We start from the raw sequence: 21,398 nt of genomic DNA on the forward strand, positions 1-21,398 counted from the left end.
GAGATGTTGTACAACAGCAGAACCACCCTCTCAGATATCAACAACACTGAAGATGTGCGCAGAGAAGATATTCCTCCAAAAAAATTAATCACACCCATCATTTAGCACTCACAGAGAAGTCAATCTATTTAGATCACAACAGGAAAAACCCTTCCTAGGCATGACAAAGTGGCCTTAAGCCCAAGCAAACAGTCCTTCTGAATGGAGAATATACAGTAGAGTTACTGTATTAATCTAATTTGACATAGTTTTAGTATGAGTTGTGTGGGCAAATGTAAAATGACTGTATTGTATTGGAGAATTGAATAGTCAAGTGTTAATTGGTCATAAAACTTGCTTGTACAGGTAGTATTTGTAGATTGTTGAGTGAATGGTCGTAGCATTGATGTAGTAAATTTGGCCTACCTTTGGATCTTTCAGGCTGAAGCCACACATGTAGTCATTTATCAAGCTGAAAGCAAATCCTCGATTCATAAACGTCAGGCAGCGCTGTTTATGGTAGAAAGTTTCAGTCAGGACAACATAATGCCATAGAATTGCATGAAAGTACATAGGTAAAATTAAAATAAAACAAATTCAAATGAAAATGTCAAATAATATAAAATACAAACATTAAAACAAAAATAACATTTTAAAATAAAATAAATTCAAATAAAAATGTCAAATAATCTAAAATACAAAAATTAGGACCAAAAAATAAAAAAAAATAATAAAAAAATAATGTCAAATAAAATTAAATACAAAAATTTAAAATAAAATAAAATAAAATAATAAAATAAATTCAAATAAATAAATTCAAAAAGAAATGTCAAAAAATATTAAATACAAAAGTTAAAACAAAAATAAATTTATAAAATAAAATTCAAATAAAATAAATTAAATAAAAAATTCAAATAATATAAAACACTGAAATTCAAACAAAAATAAAACGATAAAATAAAAAATAAAAAATGACAAAAAAAGAATTGTCAAAAATTAAAAAATATATATATTAAAATAATCAAATTGGTCTCAAATAAAACAAAACAAAATGCACTAATAATATGTCAACAAAATAACATAAAATGATTTACAAATATATTACAGTAAATGTACATAAAGAATGAAGCAAAAATGCACTATAAATAACTTTAAACTACTTTTAAACACTTTTACCTCACTTTTTAACTTTAAACATTAATATACTATCCATAATTAAAGATTCATAACTGCTACTGTAGCAACTGCAGGAAGCAGAAAACGATAAACACAAGTAACACCTTATTTTCAGATGCAACCCATTACATGAACATTTGCATAATTGCTATGTAATATCCCTGAACCAATCCCTTAAACCAACCCTAACCTTAAAATAAGTATTTACAATGTCCTTGATTTATGCTGTGATAAGGAAGCCTTAATAATAAAACATAACTTTAAATCCACTTACAAGCCTGAAACACACTTTAATAGATCAACTATTAGCTTCAGCAAAAGGTGAATTGTTAATATTAGTACTTTTTTACCATAAAAAAAAAATGTGAATCATCAACCTCAACCTCACACGTATCATTTGAGTGTAGTTATTAATGTGAATGGCATCTGAAAGATGATTAAATGTGAAAGTTCAACAGGAGTTAAAATACTTCACATATCAGTCTGACATTCATTAGCAAATTCTATTAAAAATAAAAACATGAGATAATGAAGGTAAACTATTTAAATATGTCTTGAATCCAAACCAGATTCCAGTGAAGCATTCAAGAGCAATAGACATTTTACATTTACATTGACATGGTAAACTATGAGCTTCCATTTCATTGTCAATGAGGCAGATGGAAAAAAACAAGGGCGGTGCCCAGCGTTCCACTAACTATTCTGCCCTTCTATCATGCGAGACTTCAAGTGGCACAAACCACACAAGATGCTTTCACGGCTAAGGCACTGATCAATCAGAGATCATGATAAGATTTTCAAATCAGTGAATCTGCAATCAGTCAATTTAACTTATGCAAAAACACGGGGGAAAAATCTGAATTTTCCAGAGCATACACAGAATAGGCATGACATTATGATAATTCCCAGACTATACAGTAGCAATGAGTGCGCCTGAGAACCAAATTGTTACACTTGTGGCATTTACAGGGTAGCATATACTCTCAGGGGGCAGGATTTCACTGTTAGAATGGAAAGAACTGCAGATTTATAAGAGTTTGATGAAAAGGCAAACTGTGTAGCTGGACCACCATCTCTGATCTACTGGGTTGTTCCTTGAATATATAAAAGGTGGTGCAGGGATGGCCAAATAATGAGATGCAAGTAGATAACAAGTAGACTATTTAGCATTGATCACAGCAACTGCAGGTCCACAGTGCAACAAATAACAAGCAGATACAACAGTGGTGACCAGGGCAATGTGTCACAACACACAGTTCATTACAGACTTCTGTGTAAAAGTCTAATCATTTTATTTCACAGTGCTCAGCATACAGTACACCCCTCACAGGTCTCTCTTTTAAGTTTATATTTTCTATAGGACGCTTTACAATAATATATTTGTGTATATAAATTAGATTAGTTAGTAGTTAATGCAAAACTGGAAATAAAAAAAGAAACTTTAGATCACAGTCCAAAAATTTGTAAACCCAAATGAACATGTTGGGGGAAACATTAAATCAAAAGAAACATACGAAATATTAAAGTTAGTTGAAATTCTGTAGTTTGCATCATTCATTCATTCATTTTCTTTTCGGTTTAGTCCTATAATCTGGGGTCGCCACATGTTTGAACCTCCAACTTATCCAGCATATGTTTTACACAGCAGATGCACTTCCAGCTGCAACCCTTCACTGGGAAACACCCACAGACACTCATTCACACACATACTGTACACTATAGACAATTTAGCCTACCCAATTCACCTATAGCGCATGTCTTTGGATTTGTGAGGGAAACTGGAACACCCGGAGGAAACCCATGCGAACACGGGGAGAACATGCAAACTCCACACAGAAACGCCAACTGACCCAGCTGAGGCTCGAACCAGTGACCTTCTTGCTGTGTGGCAACAGCACTATCCACTGTGTTAAGCAGGTTGATATTCCACAAAAGAAATTTACAAAAAGAGTTGTAATAAATAAACTTGAATACTCTAGAAATGAAAACTACTTTACCATTTTTCTTTTATTTGGACCTTGTTAAATATATGCGCAATATTAGATTCTTGCTGATATTTTCAAACTCTTTTTGGTAAAGCCGATGCCGATTTATTTTCAGTGTTAATTTATAGATTAATTTAAAGAGTGAGTTTTCAGATTTTTATTCTCTTTGCAAAGTTTTGTTCAAGGCAAATGTTTATCAGGATACTTTGAAAAAAGAGAATGTTCAAAAAACAGCATTTATTTGAAATATTACTATTGTGTACCATCATAAACGTATTGGTGCTTTTTTTTGTTCACCAGTGCCTAAAGTAATAATTTCTTATTAATTAATTATAAACTCAAATTAGAGCTGCACGACATTGAAAAAAAAATCCTTATATTGCAATGTTTTTTTTTTTCTGCGATAAATGTTTGCGATATGTATACAGTTTCACAAAATGTAAACATCATTTGACAAGCAAACAGTCTACAGTTTGACAAGATGGTTTGATTTGACGGTCTTATGACCAGAATAATAACAATGCAAAAACAAAAAATGTCTCATTTCTAGTCCAAGTATCTAAAAATCCTTTAGATCAAGTGAAAATGTGTTGTTTTGTATTCATCTTCAGAAGAAGTAAGTCAAAATTAGGAGTTTTTCCTTAAAACAAGCTGAATTATCTACCAATAGGGTAAAATAATCATATTTTCACTTTGAAATGTAGATATTTGGACTAGAAACAGGACAAAAATTACAAGTTATTGAGCATAAATCTTATAAATAATTTAATAAAATTAATCTTTGTTACACCCCCAAAACATACTTTTTTGTGCCCAAATTCTCTTGAAAGTCCTAGTCAAAGGCCTTAAAAACACATGCAAATGAAAAAAAAAATTTCACTCTGTTATGTTTAAACTTAGCAGTGACTCTACAAACCACATGTGTTCTGTGGCTCCTGATCAACTATCATTCAGACTCAACATTGCCGATAATGCGATATGACTATTGCAGATGCACATTGTGATTTCCATGATGAAACAACATATTGTGCACACCTAACTCAAATGATTGTTTTTAATGATTAAATGATTTCCTGAGGTGAAATAAGCCACTATCCATAGCAAATATTCATTTTTGGGGCCAATTATCCCATTAACACAGCAAAAGTGGTACTACTAGTAGGTTTATTATTTTTTTTAGCCCATTTTGTGTGGCATATCTACATATTTTATTACTATAAATATAAAATAACTACAAATGTAAACAGTTCATTAACCAAGAGTTTGAAGTGACATTTAGAATGACAACCTAAAAAGCACACCGTGTGAAAGTCCCTAACTGTAGCACTAGTGAATGTTAGGCTCTGTCTTAAAATTTAGTGTAAGGCCTGACCTTAATGAAGCAGGCCAGGCTGAAGTTGACACAGCGAGCCTCCTCTGGAATCTCCACATAGCGGATAGTGATGTGTGGCATTATGGACAACAGCAGACACTGCAGGGCCTGCTGGAAAGACTCTGGAAACCTCTGTGCTCGTGGCATCTGTAGGTCAAGCAGGTTCACTTCATTAGCCATCACATATCAATGGCATTAACACCACGTAGTTTCACTAGTGACAGTAAATTACTTTCAGCTCAATTATATGCAACTTACGGTTAAATTTCAGCTTTCAATATGACCGTCTATGCCAAAACACATAGACTAATTTTAGGCTTGTGATCATAATTGACTGAGGTGAGAGCATGTTTGAACATCAGATACACACCGACTTCTAAACAACATGATTAAGACATGGTTTCTGTTATGCAAATGAGACTGGTGGCATGTTTTAATATGTCTGAACATGTTTGAAAAGCGCTGAAGGAAAGCTGAAGCTGGTAAACAAACATCACACATGCAAAAGGCAACCCTGTGTCAACAGTAGAGTGACGCTACAGTGTTTGGTGTTTATAAGGGCGTGTTTTTCTTTTTTTTTTTTTACCTTTGATCATTCACTTTATGAAGAATGAGGAAGTCAAACCACATTCTATGCTCAAATGCCAAAAGATAAATAAATAAAAATAAAACTTGGCAGCTTAGGGATATTTACACCCAGCTGCTTTGTGTTTAATTATTTAATCTTTTTACTGATGATAATGATGATGAGGAAAAGCAAGTGGAAGGTAAAAATAAGACTTACTTTCATTCTGTTGCCATCCATGAGGTATTGAGCCATTGACCTGGCCATGGTCTCAAAGAAGAACCAGGAATACTGTATAGCAGGAAAAATTCATTAACACAGTGGCAATAAGGAATGTTGTAATGCAAATTTTATATATACAGTGACAAAAACAAAAATCATTACACATTAGCAAAAAGTTAAAATTTTTTTTACAATGATTATTAATCCTAAATCAAACCAGCGACCTTCTTGCGGTGAGGTGACATTGCTACCCACTGCGCCACTGTGTGGCTCATAGAATTTTATAACATCCCAAATTAATCATTATACTAACGTTTACCATATATAATCATGGAAATTTTGTAAATGTGTGCTACTCCAAACAACATATAAATATACACTGCCACTACCACAACTAAAGCAAAACAATACAGTAATTCAACCACACTATAATATAATCTCTGAAACCAGGCACAGTCAAATGAGTAGTCAGTAACCATAATGTGTAAAAGCAACATCCCTAAAATTCAGTACTAAAAGCAGCCCTGAGCAAAAAAATATTGAGGAAGCTCCTTGAACATGCTAAGACCACGTGAGAGAAAGTGGGTATAATGAATGAAATATACAGAGTACTAAAGCATAATAAAGTAAACTGGTTCTTGTGTATGTATGATGATGATGATCGTTCCTTGGAAACCACCCCCCATTTCCAAATAATTTACTCCGACATTAATCCTCTTCAGTGACTCAAGAGAGCAGAAAATAGCCTAACAGCGCCATCTGCTGTGTATAGATAGAGAGTAATGCATGATTTGGTCACCTTGAGAAGTTTGTTGCAGGTGTTGATATCAGCGGTTTGTTTGAGGATGACAGTCACAGCCGTAGCCAAAACTTCATGTGTTGTCACAGAGTTTTCGGAAGTTGCGTTGTTGATACGAAACACATACTGCAAAGGAAACGTTGCTTTTGTTTGTAAAAAATTCATTAAAGGTTTTTAAAACACTTGTAACAAAATCTAGCAATGCTGTATAAATAACATAATGCAGTGTCCATCTAAAGTTGTGAACTTATATGAAACATTTGAAAAGCTTTTAGGATGCTGCTTAAAAATATCGGTCTACAAGTTAGTTCAGTAACACAATCACATGCTCTGTTGAGGCTAAATTTCATGGGTTTTTGTAGTTGTTGAGCATCAAATATTAATGTGATAAATGTGACTCCAGTTCCATGCATTAGTTCTTATTAAAAAAACAAACATCTGCCTTAAACTTTGCACATAACATAACACACAACTATGCTCAGTATACATTTTGCAAATGAATATTTTATCCATTTCTCAGTGAATATAGGCAATATATTTTGGTATATTTGAACTAAACAAGTTTATTAAACACAGATAGTCACTAAATATTTTCAGAAATAAAGAAATAATACATTTAAAATCCAACAAACTACAAAATCTCAACTAAATTGTATATATTTCATTTTTTTATGATTTCTTATTTTTTCAATATTTTTATCCAATGTTTTTTCCCATATTCTTCAAAGTGCTTTTCCAAAGTTTAACAAATAAATTTGGGTGTACTAACTTTTGGACTGTTATCGTAAGATATTTAGTTAGATATGCTCCAGATTTGCCTTCAGTACTGACTAGTCTTATGTATAAGTACAAATACAATATTGTATAGCTTCCTATAGAAAAAATGTATTTAAAATATAGACTTGTTAGGGATGTACTCATATATGCTGAGCACTGTATATAATGAAGAACAAAACCTAGAGCAAATGACACAGTAATTTAACGTTTTAACAAAAAAAAGTATAGTGCAATAACATAGTGACACCGCAATCTGCTGTTCATGCACTTGTTGCAATAAACAAATAAAAATAACTACAAAATAATTATTGTAATTTTTGACATTGATATTTTTCATGTTTTTTTTTTATCTAAACTCTACAAACCTGACTTTTTTAATTGTGGTCGAGTGCAATCTGTGTAAAAAAAAACATAGAAACATGAGGTTTAATAAGAGTCGTACCTTCAAAAAAGAGCGCAGGTAATGCTCCAGACCCTCTTCATGACACTGAGACACAATGTGAATGATTACACTGTGAGAAAAAACAAGACATCAGTAATGTCAACGGGAGGAAACATTTCGATCATTTACATCATTTTACAAAAACACAACAAATAAAGAATGATATAAAAAAGGATTAATGTCTAAAACCTTAAAAGGTGATGTATGTAAGAACTATTTTAAAGTAGGATATCTTATAATACTGTAAAAAATGTCAGAATAATCTTAAGAAGATGTATCTTTATATGCAAGAGTGCAGTAAGTGTATTGAGTCATTTGCAAATGTGGAGAATGTGCTTTATTTGTATTTCTCCACTAGGTGGAACTAGTGCTTACAAGGCAGAACCTGCATTCGTTACATCACTTTTTAACAAATTAATAGACCAGTTTTTTTTTTGCATCAGTGTTGCCATCTTAGCGCCTTTTCAGACCCCCTTAGCAACAAATTTTCAAAAAAGCAACTAGCAACAAATCTAGTGACTTTTTTTTGGTGTTTTTTATAGACTCTTATGTGTTACTGTACCGTACTGTTAATTTAATTGTTTATTCTTTTCTAGTTCATAATCACAGATATTTTAGAGACAGTTTTGGAACTTGTCTGAGCTTATTATGTCTGAGAAATTACTGCAAATTCACTACACATGATGTACTGTATCATGATGTACTGTATTCAAACATATAGCATATACATATAGCAATAAATGTAGTTAAGTGGATATGCATACATAAAGTGTAGTTCAAATATAAACACCCCTTTATTAACCATAAGCTGTTAAACAAACAAAAACAGTTGGACGTGATGATGTCAGTATTATGCAAATTGCCATATGACGTAATCTAGTAACATTTAGAAACTTTTCGGGAAGAGCTTAGCATCTTTTTATTAAGAAAATAATTGGCAACACTGGTTTGCATGCAGAATTGTCACATTTAATGAATTAGGTAGTAATATCACCGTGTGGAGTTGACGGCAACATCTTGACCCTCTTTGCTTGCCATACTAAGGACTTCAAAGAGTTGAACGAGAACCGTAGGAAGAAACTTGATGACAACCTGAGTCTCAACCGCATGCAGGCACTTGGAGACAAAGGAAGAAAATACAAAACATTTTGAAACGCACTGACTACCATTGGGGTGAGCATTACTTTTCTAAAATTAAATCAATACTTTTGTTCAGGGAAGATACACTTTAATATCAAAGCTCATATAAATTATAACATTTAATAATAATAATAAAATTCTAGTTTTTCTGCTTTCTATTAATCAAGCTTTGTGTAAAAACGTGTACCAAATCTATAAAACAACTCTTTTCAACGATTATGATAATAAATGCTTCTTTTAAGCACATAATTAGCATATTAAAATAAGTTGACCTAAATAAAGGAATGGCTGCTTAAATTCAGCCTTGCATCACAGCAATAAATGACATTTTTAAGACATATTCAAATAGCAAAAGATTCAATTAGAAGGTATGTTAAATGCATCGGTCAAAAATATTAACAAAATTCTTATATTACATTTTTTTTAACCAGCAATATATATTTATTCCCAATATGTGCTAAATATAAAGAGGTTCAACATATTTTTACAAAATAAAATGGTTTGAAATGTGCGAATATTATGTGCACTTTAACACACACACACACGCGTGTGCCTGTTAAGGTGCATATTGTGCGTGAAGTAAATTAAGTGATGATATCTGCATCATCCCTGATTGACAGATGTGTAATTCTGACCTTTAGATATTTGATGAGTTCAGCAGGATTGCCCTGTGATGTTGATCTCATCAGCTGACAGTGCTGGAAGAAATTGTGAAGGTGCAAATCCTGGAGGAGGTGAGAGATTTAATGCTTTATTTTACATTATACAGGATTCTTTTCTGTTCAGTAGAATGACAAGTCAGCTAAACAGTTATTAGATTGAGTGATACCTGAGTGTAAATTGTTGATGCTACATACGCCCGCACTTTAAATAAAGGTTTGGCGTTATCCACCCATTTGATGTATGGAAAAACCTGAAAAAACAAACACAAATTGACTATATCAAATCAATCAGACAAACTAGTGAAATGATCAATAAGCTAAGCAACCAGCACTTGTTTTAAAAATTAGCGATAGTGTTGCTGAAAGGAAGGTGTAACCTTTTTTATGTCTTGGCTTTTGTCACACAAGTAACCAGCGAGCAGATTGGCAGAAACAGGGAGCTGCAGATCCGAGGACTTTATTCTGCCATCCTTTAATAATGGAGTCCAGGAGTAACCCACTGTGGGGAAAAAAGTTTAAAGGAGATTATTATGTTTAGGACTTTCTTTGGGTTTTGATTTATTTGCGCTTGAAATAAATAAATAAAATAGATTCTGCAAAGTTAAATAGCACAAAGACGCAATTTATGAACTGCCCTAATTGCCTTGACTGTATTACTGAGTTTTCAGTTTTTAGTAATCATTGTAATAATTTCTAAACAATTACATAATTCCAGACCAGCATTGTTTTCACAGCGTGTTGTCTTCACATTCAAGAGATTAGATTTCACAGAGCTAATTTAATGATACATATGACATTTCTTTCCTAACTGTGCATTTACAGAAATAATTTACATTATATGAACTTGTATGTTTTTACTTAAAGAGATAGTTAGACACAAACATTTTATTCTACCATCATCTACTCACTCTCTACTTGTTTCAAACAAAGTTTCTTTTTTCAGTTGAACACAAAATAATTATTTAGAAACCATTGACTTCTATAGTATTTTTTTCTACTATGGAAGTTAAAGGGCACCTATAGTGAAAAATCTCCTTTTCAAGCTGTTTGGACAGACATGTGTGTGTATATAGTGTATAGACCTTCATAATGGGGTGATATAAACACACACAGTCCTTTTTTTTATTCAATTTAACAACATAAACGGTGGACCAACTTTTGTAGGAGAGCGGTCCCCCCGCCTACCAATATTGATTGACAGCCTCGCGTCACGATCATATCCTCAATTTTTTTGTTTCACGTCTGCCATTTTCAGCGTGCGAGTTAAAGCAATATCACTAAAGGAACACCCTTGCTCTATTTTTAGACGAAAGGCTCATTGGGTTCAACACAAGATAAATATTCTCCATGTTATCGCTCTAATCGGAATTATTGCTTGTACCTTTTGTGTGTCGCAGCGCCATGCATTTAGGAGTTCTGGGCGTGGGTTTCTGTCGTGGTGCATGTGGCGGAGCTTCGGGTCGGCGGCTCGGCGACGTTGTGTTTGTTCTAGTAAAAGCCTGTGTTTTAGTTCTGGAATGCGTGGCGCGACGATTCGGGACACTTCATGTTTCTGCCGCGCCACTGAGAGTGTCTGGTGTGCCGTGTCGCGGCGCATTCGGTGCCTCAGTCAAAGTTAATTCAGTGTGTGTGGTTATTAGTCTCGGTGTGCAAGCTCGGCACTTAAATTATAAAATCATATTATTAAATTATAAAATCATAAAAAAAGGGATAAACTATGTGCCCTTTGATGGTTACAGGTTTTCAGCATTCTTAAAAATATCTTCTTTTTGTTCAACAAAAGAAAGAAATTTATAAATGTTTAGAAGGGGGAGTAAAAAAAAAGAGAATACATTTTCATTTTTTGGGTGAACTATCCCTTTAAAACTTCTGTGCAGTTTGTTGTGTGAAAGAAAACTTCTGAAAGCGGATTTTTGTGTATCTACTTCATTACTTCATACTTTTATTTTAAGCAACAATTCACTCTATTAACAAACCCTTCAGAAGCCTTTATTTAAGACTTTTAGCTCAATAAACTACTAATTAGCTTCTTATTAGTTATTAAGGTAGTAATTTGGTTTAGGTATTAGGTAGGTTTAGGGATGTAAAATAAGTACTATTAAACAGTTACTAATTTAATAATAGACAGGTAATACGTCAGTGGTAAATGATGTGAACTTTTACTTCAACTAAACTGTTACCAAAATATATATTAGGAGTTTTAAACTGACAAGGCATTAAGCTTGCAATAACATTGGATGAAATTTTAAATTTTTATAGAAATGTTTACTTTTTAAATATTGGAAGGTTTCTGCTATATCTGGCAGCTCAGAAAATTTCAAAAGAAAACAAGCAGTCAGGTGGTTATACACGAAAATGAGTTTGAATGTAATTAGTTTATCATCATTTAAAGAGACATGCATCAAAACCGGTCGCTGTGAACTGAGGTGTTTGTGACAGGGTAAAAAGGATGTTAATTTACATTACCGCAGGGAAAATTTAAACGAGGTAACTTAAAGAATTCTCATCAACTAGATTTGTAAAAATGGCCATCTCAAATCACCTTTAAAAACTTTCACTCAAGAGCAAAAAATCTGCTTTTGAACTTGGCAGAAATGTACTGTGTGTATATATATATATATATATATATATATATATATATATATATATATATATATATATATATATATATATATATATATATATATATGACATTTATTATGATAATTATTGTCAAATAATATTATCAAATGACATAAAAAACTTATTGTGATAACTTTTATGGCCATATGGTGCAGTCCTATTGTGTAGCGTATATTGCACACAAGCACACACTCACCCAGTGTCTCCACTCCTTCTCTCTTCTTACTGGTGGTTTTGGTGCCAAGGTCACAACTGATATGGTAAAAAGTAAAGAGAATATGGTGCTTCTCATGGATATGCACAGGAAGCTCAATTTTTATCTGTTGAAGAAAAGAAAATACTTTAGCATCAAGGTAAACGTGACAGGTTTAATTCAAGTCAACTGTGATAATATCCAAAAGAACAGTGAAACATGTCCTAATGATTACAACTCAACACCTTGGAACAATTAATAACACATCTTTACAGTTTTGCAGAATGACTCTATTAAGGTGCACCTGTCGATACTGGGCTTTTTGGCTTTTCATAAAGTGATTTTGCATTCTAATAAAAAAGAAAACATCCAAAATGCACATTAAAACTGCCCCATTTACAGCACTTTATCAGCTTTATTTGCACATTTCAATTACAATAAATTTACAATACCAAGGCCAATTTCTTAAAAAAATCTCCTGCAAAGTGCCATAAATCTTATAAATAATATTATTTATATATTTATTCTGATGGTTATTACATTGGGATTTGTTCACAGATAAACTGATTGATTAAATGTAAAAAAATGTATTTATTTTCTGGTTATTTACTGTATTCTCTGAATTGTGGAGTGATAAAAAGAGATTCCCAAAACCTCATCACTAAAAAAAAAAAAAAAACTTTGACTCAAAAATAGTCAAAAATTGTCAAAACTTGAAAACCATTACTTTATTTTTATCCCTATCCTCTTGCAATGTCTTGCTTTAAGATGTCTATCAAGCTGATGACGTCATTAGGCTGTCATCAAGCAAATTATACAATACGCAATGTCTGTGTCAATGTCTTGTGACTCATTCAACTATTGAACAAACAATTAGTCTTTAATATCCCGGCCCGAGGCTCTGGGAAAGCCTAACAGGATTTGTCTCTGGAAGATTCAAATATTCATACGCTTGTCTCGAGAAAGCCAGTGCTTTGTGTTGTTTATAGATCAGTCTGACCAAAAAAGTTGCGTAACATCATGCCAATGACGGTTATGGGTCTCAATATTAAACCCAAGACTGTGCTCTCATACAGTATTAGGAGCTTTTTTTGTTCTAAGAAATATATAAATTATGATAACAGTTTATATTATTAACAATGTACATTATTCATAGATGCATTCAATAATTAAGAGGTTTTTACTAAATGTGTGATTTTAAAAATGTATGAATGCTTATGATAAGGATGTTTTGATCATTAAATCTATTTTGATCATTATCATATCTACCTATTGTATTGTATCAGAAGTCAGATTTATTTTAGGTGTGAGACTATGTTGCTGTGTAGTTGAGGGGAAAAATACACTATATGATAGTGTGTATGATGATTTATGAATATTACCTCGTCATAAAACTCTGGAGATTGATTGTGATGCAAAACTGCAGCAAAAGCACTGGTGGTGAATAGTGGATCCCCTGGCTTGCCGTAGATGCACTAAAAGCAAAACAGTGGTTTGTAAAATTCACTATACAAATACATAAAACTATACTGATTATTAAATATTAACTAACTGTGGAAACAACATTGACGGCAGTTGAATATGATCACGGATTTACCTTTAGTGGGCTTGATCCCTCCTCATCAGAATCCTTGAATTGAACACACACTGCAATGTTTCGAGCCTAAGAGAAAACACAAACATTATAAAAATAATTCATATACTAAATGCTTCAACAGAACTGCTGTACTTTTCCTTTATTAAAGCTGGAAAAGATGTAAAATTTTAAATGTCTTGAATGTAAAACATAAAATGTAATCTAGATGTAATACAGTTTTTCGTTTGAAATTGTAGTTTTATAAAGTACTATAAAGTTTTCTAAGTGGAAAATGACATGGTCTAGTGGGTTGTCCGCTGGTTTTGGACGGCAGGGGTGGGACTGTTTCAAAGATATTACACTAACCGGCTAGCATTTTGGCAGATCACCTACTGCACCTTAATGTATCTGCAAGCAAGCTAATGTTTAATTATTTCAGCCCTCACAAGAGAACATTTTCTTCAATCTTTAATAACCTTGTTCTGTTAGACGTAAAAGGAAACTTACTTTGTCGAAGGCCTTCTGACTGTCATATTTGAGCTGCTGAGGATAGATGTAGAGGTGGTTGTTGTAGATGGTGAACGGGTGGTTGAATCGAGCCTCTTCCGGGACAAATTCCTCCACTTCCACCGACACGCTGTCACACTGATCCGCAAATGGCTTTACGGGAATGTAAGACGATGTGACAGAGTCTGTGAAGATGACGATGTATACAGTTGAAGTCAAAATTATTCGCCCTCCGGTGATTTTTTTTCTTTTTCAAATATTTTCCAAATGATCTTGAACAGATCAAGGGATTTTTCACAGTATTTCCTATAATATTTTTTCTTCAGGAAAAAGTCTTATTTATTTTTTATTTCTGCTAGAATAAAAGTGTTTTTTAATTTTTCAATTTTTTTTAAGGTCACTATTATTGGCCCTTTTAAGCAGTAAATTTGCTTATTTACCTTATTTTGCCTAATCAACCTAGTTAAGCCTTTAAATTGCATTTTAAGCTGAATACTAGTATCTTGAAAAATATCTTGCACAGGGTTTCTGCCAAGTTAAATTTAAGACTTTTACTTGCCCCATTAAAATTAAAACTCAGAGATTTTAAATAATATGTCTAAACAGATAAAACTCAGATATTGTAAATAATTTGTCGAAACAAAAGAAACAAACTCCAGCTATGTATACACACACACACATATATATTTTTCTTTTTTTAAGTTTAAAAAACTATAATGAACTAAATGCACAACATACATTTATGCATACATGTATAACTTGTAAACAAATGTTATAGTAAGGATGTAAGGATGATAATTAAATGGAGTTTACAAATTTTATTTATTTATTTTTTAATAGATTGTTGGTTGTAGCAGTTGGGTAGCTTTACATTGACAAAGAGAAATTCAGATCTGTTAAAAACTATTTATGACATACCATAACACCATATTGCAGTGAATTTAAGATTTTTAAGGCCTAAATTTAAGATATTTTAAGACTTTAAGACCCTGTGGAGACCCTGCTAGTAAAATATTATGTTCTATCATCATAGCAAAGATAAAATAAATCAGTTAAACTATTTATAATCCAAACTATTACATTTTCTTTCCAGTAAACAGAAATTAAGGAAAATACACAAGGGGAAAATAATTCAGACTTCAACTGTATTTAAAACATTTTCATAAATAATGTGCTTTAAATAATTTTGTGAATTAAAAAAAAACTTAAAACTTACATCTTTGCCATGATGACAGTAAATAATATTTAACTAGATATGTTTCAAGACACTTCTAAACAGCTTAAAGTGACATTTAAAGGCTTATATATATCGTATAATAAACCCTGCAGTGAAGTAAACGCTTCAATGCTTTCTAGATTCTGAAAGTGATCATGCAGATATTCAGTTATCAATTATTAAATGCAAATGAATTAAAACAACAAGCAGACTCACTTGACAAGTCTGGAGGTACACATTCAACAGTGATGTTAATTTGTCCAGGGATTATCTGCAGTTTGTTCTTCTCTGGTCTGTGAAAAGAAAACATGTCTCTTAAAAAAAACACTGTATGCAATAAACTGACTGACAAAGATATACAAAGTCGATTGATGACAAGGATACATCATTCCCAATAACTAATTTTAAAAAAGCAGGCACAAGAAGACTAAGTCAGAAATAAACTTTTTTCTGTTAAGAAGCATTTTTATTATTTAGAATGCAATATTTAGCTTTATTAAAGTAATTTTAATACATTTTAATACATTTTAATGCATTTGTGCCATCTTTTCTATAAGATACTCTTTGTAACAATCACCAGTGATCTAGGCTATGCAGATCACTGAAAAATATGCACCCAGACTACAATTCTGCCACTGAATAAATTAATTAATTTTTTTTCTTTTAGTCTTAGTCCCTTTATTAATCCGAGGTCGCCACAGCGGAATGAACCGCCAACAGGGGCGGACTGGGACAAAAATTCAGCCCTGGCATTGTAGCCACATCAGCCCACATTACCACACCGACACAACCCACCCACGGACACAGACATTTACTATTTATTTTGGTGTACAGATGGTGAAATAATATGACATTCTTGCCGGATTTTGATTATGTCCGGGTAACCTCGGATTGGGTCGGCCCATCTTGAAATCAGGCGGCCGTCACCAGTTGGGCCAAATGCTTAACATTTATTATTATTATTTTTATTATCATCATCATAATATCACATCTAGCAAGACATAAAAGCTGCCTGCACGTAAGAACAATACATATTAAAAAAAAAAAAAAACTGACCGGCCCACATTTAAAAATTGGTCCGGCCCTTCTGGCATTTGCCAGAATTGCCAGATGGCCAGTCCGCCCCTGACCGCCAACTTATCCAGCAAATGTTTTATGCAGCGGATGCCCTTCCAGCTATACTGTTCAAACTTTATATTCAATCCCTCTGCCTCATCCTAATCCTTAACCCAACACTCACAGGAAACAATTTGTACTTTAACATTTTCAGAAATCTTTATTTTGTGTGAGCAGCTTTCCTCATAGGAACCAAAAAATGTGCCCACTAGGTCAAAATGGATTGATATTCCTATACTTGTGGGGACAATTGCGAAACATAAGGAATACAAACAACAAACCCACACACACACATAAACATGTAAAATGAAATCAGATGCAATGTGTGCAGATCATAATATATATTATATAAAATATATATTTATTTCTACATTACACTGTAAATGCATGATAGCTGTAATGATTATAATTATAATATAGATATTATAACTTACTTCTTGAGATCTGTCAACAGTTTGATGAGGTCTTCTGTTGATATCTTGCTACTGTCTTGACGGTAGAGTGGAGAAAATTTGCCATCCGTGTCTAAAGTGCCTTGGGAATCTTTAAACACCTGCCTGAAGTACAACACAAATATCCTCATCACCAAAAATCTACTTTATAACACGCAAACATGTAATAATCACCAGATAATTCCAAAGAGCAAGACTGCGACAATTCAATGTAAAAGACACATAAACTGAACTTAAATACTTAAAACTGAAATTAATTCATGAAAGTGAATGGAGGAGTGATTTTCTGCCTTACTTGGCAGCCCAAGCGAAAGGCATCCGGTATTGGCCCAGCCGTTGGCATGTCTGCTTGGCAGTCTTCAACACTTTCTGTACCGTCTGAGAAACAGGCAGATAGAAAAAAACAGAAATATTCAACCCAACATTCTGAAAGCACCTAAATCAGAATTAATAGTTCCAATACTGATTCTGGTCAAATGCATACATTACTAGCTAGTCTGAAAATATGACAATCTTCAAATGTGATTTCTTTTAACAACAGTAAATTTTATTAGACACATTTCAGAACATATTTATTTAGTAAACTTAACAAACAAAGGCAGTTCTGTAACTATATATACATTATACATTTAGCTCATTTTAACCCATTTGTCCACAAATTTAAATGAAAATATTGCATCCTGTACTCCTCTCTAGGATTTATTGTTATTGCAGATAACTTCAAATGGATCCAATATTGGACAATATATATCAGCAGCCAATACTTCAGCGCGTCTCTAGATAAAATGCATCCAAAATGCAGAGGAGTACAGGATGCAATATTTTTTATTTCAATTTATAGACAAACCAAACTTTTGGGTTTTAATTAAAATATAATTAGAAAACATTTGTCCAATGTTGGGTTTGTCTAAACCCAGCATTTTTAGAGTGTATAAAGATGTACTTAGAATGACCCTATAATTTTAAATACACTTACAAATTCAAAATATATTGAAAAAAAACATACAATTTTTTTATTGAATTTAAAATAAAGTTAAAAAATGTTGTAAAAGCAAGAGTGCAAAACCTTAAATATATATCTCAAATACTGATTTTACGCTACTAAACTAACTAATGAATAAACTAAACTAAAAGTAATAAGTTACCTTTTAGAAAAAATATGGTCTTTCATTTTTCATTTCAACAATAAAAATGATTTCAAACAAATCCAGATATGTACATGTGCATCTCAGAGCAACATTGTGTCGTTTTGCTGATGAACAGCGGCATTTAGTACTTTTTTAGTGCTTTACAGTTGGAGTTAAACCAGTATTGTATCTTGCTGTTGGGTTAGGCTGTTTCATGTCATCTTACTGTTTTATGTCATTTTGCTTTTTTCTTTTTGTCTCAAAATAACACATTCATAATTTAAAAAAAGATTTGTTACTGTCAATGCATTTAATCCGCCAAGTACTGACGTCTCTGTTTTTGTTATGTTGAGATGTTATCATACAAATCTACTGATATGTTGTTTACTTACATTTTCAAGCAACACATAAACTTAAAAAAAAAATCTATATGAAGTGCCACAGGAAAACATACAAACTAATATGAGTAAAATACACTTGTAAAAAAAGGATGACTACAAACAACTAAGTAAAAGATACAAACAATGTACCTTTTACATGCTGTAACTCAAGATAAAAAAAATACTAATTTTACTTTTCTAATTTACTTTTACTTAACTAACTTTACTTTGCTTTTTTCAGTGCACTAAGCAGCTTGTTGGCGTTGCACAGTTCTCTATTTGAGGCGAAAGACGTCATGCCTAAGAAGTGTTTTTACAGTCCTCTTTGAGCATGTGTTTGTTATTGTACTGTGTGTGATTCAGCATCAGACCTTGCTGATGTCGGAGGGCTTGATGTAGGGATCAGCGCAATGAGTGATGCCGTTCTGCAAAACCTTCTCCACTCGGGCCAACAGGAAGATGTCAGCGTGAGGGTTTGTGACGGAGAAAATACCCTGCAGAACACAAAGAAAACATGGTCACTGTAAAGATAAAAACTAAAAAGATTGAAAGATTTTTATTTAAAGATTATCAGTTCAGTATATTTATTCATCCAAACTTTATTACAGACTCAAAGTCTGATTAAAAACAAAAAAAACTTATTCCATAACATTTAAGAAACAAAATACAGCAATACCAATGTCTCCACAACTTTAACTGATAGTGTGTACTACCCCTAGCGTGTACCATCTCTTTTATAGTTGAAGGGATAGTTCACACAAAACTGACAATTCTGTCATTGTTTATCCCCCTTTACTTTTGTCATAACCTCTTTGACTATTTCTTCTGTTGAACACGAAAGAAAAATAAAATAGAAGAAAACTGTATTTGTTTTTCCTAATATGAAAGCGAATGCTTAAAGGTTTTCATCTTTCTTCAAAAAATCTTCTGTGTTCAACAGAATAAAGAAACTCACAAGTTTGGAATCATTGAGGGAGAGTAAACAGTGAGTAAATGTTCCTTTTTATGTGAGCGCTCCCTTTAAGTCATTGAGATAAATGGGGAAGTCAGAGAATGGTTTAGAAGATAAATGATTTCCTGATTTGTTGCTGGGTAATAAAGAAAACAATAATAAGCCAAAATATGAAACAGGTACAAGTCAATAGTAATACTAGAACTATAATAACTTTAATCTTACAAAAACTGATAAATGCTGAATTAAGAAATTAATAAAATAATCATTTCCATAAGAGGTTAAGCAAGCTAGTATAATCATCTGCCACTGGTTTGAACCTCATGTTATAAGAAAAATAAAATAATAGTTATAAACAGCAATATTAATAGTAGTGTTAGTAGCATAGACTGCAAAAGATATGGACATGGAAAAGTAAAAAGCAAAAAAAAAACAAACATGTGTAAAGCAAAAGTATACTCTTGTAGGGTTTCGGGGAGAAAATCGTCTATGCCTGGAGATGCACCATGCAGGCATACTGTAGGGTTGGCCATCATACACTTTCCAGTACTAGGCTGAGCAGATTTCTTCTATTCTTTTTAGATGAATTTAGAATTTACGATTTAGAAAAGGTCAATAGGGTGGAAAACCTGTTTTTTTAAGAGTCCTGTCAACTTTGACCAATTTATAGGCCTACTGTATACTATATTAAAGCAATGATTGCTTAGAGATCAGTAAAGAAATGAGTGTTTCCACATTTGGGGAGTGTGTGTGTGTGTGTGTGTGTGTGTGTGTGTGTGCGTTGTAAACAAACTACAAGCATAGATGAACACAATAAAACTAAAATAAATGTGAAAAAAACTATTGCGGATGTACGCATTGTAATATCGATGCTCAAATGATATATTGTGAAGCCCTAATATATACATACTATATGTATATATATTGTAGCGAGTATACCGGTGCCACGTCGCCCTGGTCAAGGATTCACCCCAGCTGGCACCTCATCAACACTGGATCGATCTCAGCTGGAGCTAATCAAGAGGAGACACACATAAGCCAGCCCCACACACGAGGAAGACGAGCTTCATTCTTTCATGACTACCTGCGCTAACGCTTGTGTCTTTCTGTCTCTTAGTGAACACACAGTGAACTCCAGCTACTGATCGATCCAGCACCCGAACTCTTACACTACCTCGCCACTTCCCCGGAGCACCTGAGCACCTATCCCAAGAAGAGCACCGTATTTACACTGTTCACATTTGTTCACCGTGTAAATAAAGCACCCTCCGTGGAATTGTTTGTAACACCACGCCGTTGTGTTTGTGTTTTACAATATATATAATTAGATATTTAAACATAAAATAAATAAAACACTTAAATTAAAAATATATGCACTCCTTATTAAATAAAAAAAATCTCTCAAGATATTCTGAATGGCCAAATCTGTACACCCAAACACAAACTGTAAATCATCACTGCAGACAAAAGTGTTCAGTATTATACAAAATGTTTTGATTAAAAATGCTAAATGAAAACAACATCATTGTCTGTACTGCAAGACACTGCTCATACTCCCGTCTCCAACAACACACACGGGCCCTGTTTTACATCACTTCCAGCCACATCGCATTTCCAGCCTGACTGAGAGCGTCATGGCACTGGCTGTGATTTAGTGCCTTACAGCATAAGAGCTGGTCACATGCCATGTAGAGCACAGCAAGCTCAAACACACGAAAACACACTCAGATAAGTAGGCCTTGAGAGGATTAGTCAAATACAACAATCCACGATTTATAACTGGAAAACTTCAATACCCAAGATAAAAAAGCTGCATTTATTTAGCACAGCTCTCAGTATCATCCTACATTAAAGACATCAGGCCTGTAAAAGCTGACAAATGTTGATAATAAAGCAAATGAAACGATCCAAATGTGGTATAAAGCACATGTGCACAATTTTGTTAATACTGTTGATGTCAGTTAATACTGGTTGAAATTGTTTATTTCTGCAGGATAGTTTTTGTGGTTTGAATTTCACATTTTTAGAATAATCATAACAGTGTACAGTAATAGCATTAATGAAAAGGTTATATCATATAAAGACCAACTGTGATTAATCACATCCATATTAAAAGTTTGTGTTGACATAATATATAC

At 33.0% G+C, this 21,398-nt stretch overlaps 1 protein-coding gene across 5 annotated transcripts in view; it reads right to left on the minus strand.

Moving 5' to 3' along the window:
- dock11 (dedicator of cytokinesis 11) overlaps window positions 1-21,398 on the minus strand; it is a 152,593-nt gene that overhangs the window by 84,166 nt on the left and 47,029 nt on the right. For all 5 annotated transcript variants that reach the window (XR_012382568.1, XR_012382567.1, XM_073907182.1 and 2 more), the window contains exons 13-29: window positions 18,680-18,802; window positions 17,097-17,179; window positions 16,784-16,906; window positions 15,450-15,526; window positions 14,018-14,202; window positions 13,532-13,597; window positions 13,317-13,409; window positions 11,938-12,061; window positions 9,497-9,618; window positions 9,287-9,370; window positions 9,093-9,182; window positions 8,312-8,433; window positions 7,318-7,387; window positions 6,099-6,224; window positions 5,297-5,368; window positions 4,513-4,659; window positions 406-489 (exon numbers count right to left, since the gene is read on the minus strand). Coding sequence is in view for 3 of the 5 variants with exons in the window: in XM_073907182.1 (XP_073763283.1) it covers window positions 406-489; window positions 4,513-4,659; window positions 5,297-5,368; window positions 6,099-6,224; window positions 7,318-7,387; window positions 8,312-8,433; window positions 9,093-9,182; window positions 9,287-9,370; window positions 9,497-9,618; window positions 11,938-12,061; window positions 13,317-13,409; window positions 13,532-13,597; window positions 14,018-14,202; window positions 15,450-15,526; window positions 16,784-16,906; window positions 17,097-17,179; window positions 18,680-18,802 (1,791 nt within the window). In the remaining 2 variants the exon portion in view is untranslated. The remainder of the gene's footprint in view (window positions 1-405; window positions 490-4,512; window positions 4,660-5,296; window positions 5,369-6,098; window positions 6,225-7,317; window positions 7,388-8,311; window positions 8,434-9,092; window positions 9,183-9,286; window positions 9,371-9,496; window positions 9,619-11,937; window positions 12,062-13,316; window positions 13,410-13,531; window positions 13,598-14,017; window positions 14,203-15,449; window positions 15,527-16,783; window positions 16,907-17,096; window positions 17,180-18,679; window positions 18,803-21,398) is intronic.

Source organism: Danio rerio, chromosome 7, assembly GCF_049306965.1.
Source record: "Danio rerio strain Tuebingen ecotype United States chromosome 7, GRCz12tu, whole genome shotgun sequence".
Taxonomy (NCBI): Eukaryota; Metazoa; Chordata; class Actinopteri; order Cypriniformes; family Danionidae; genus Danio; species Danio rerio.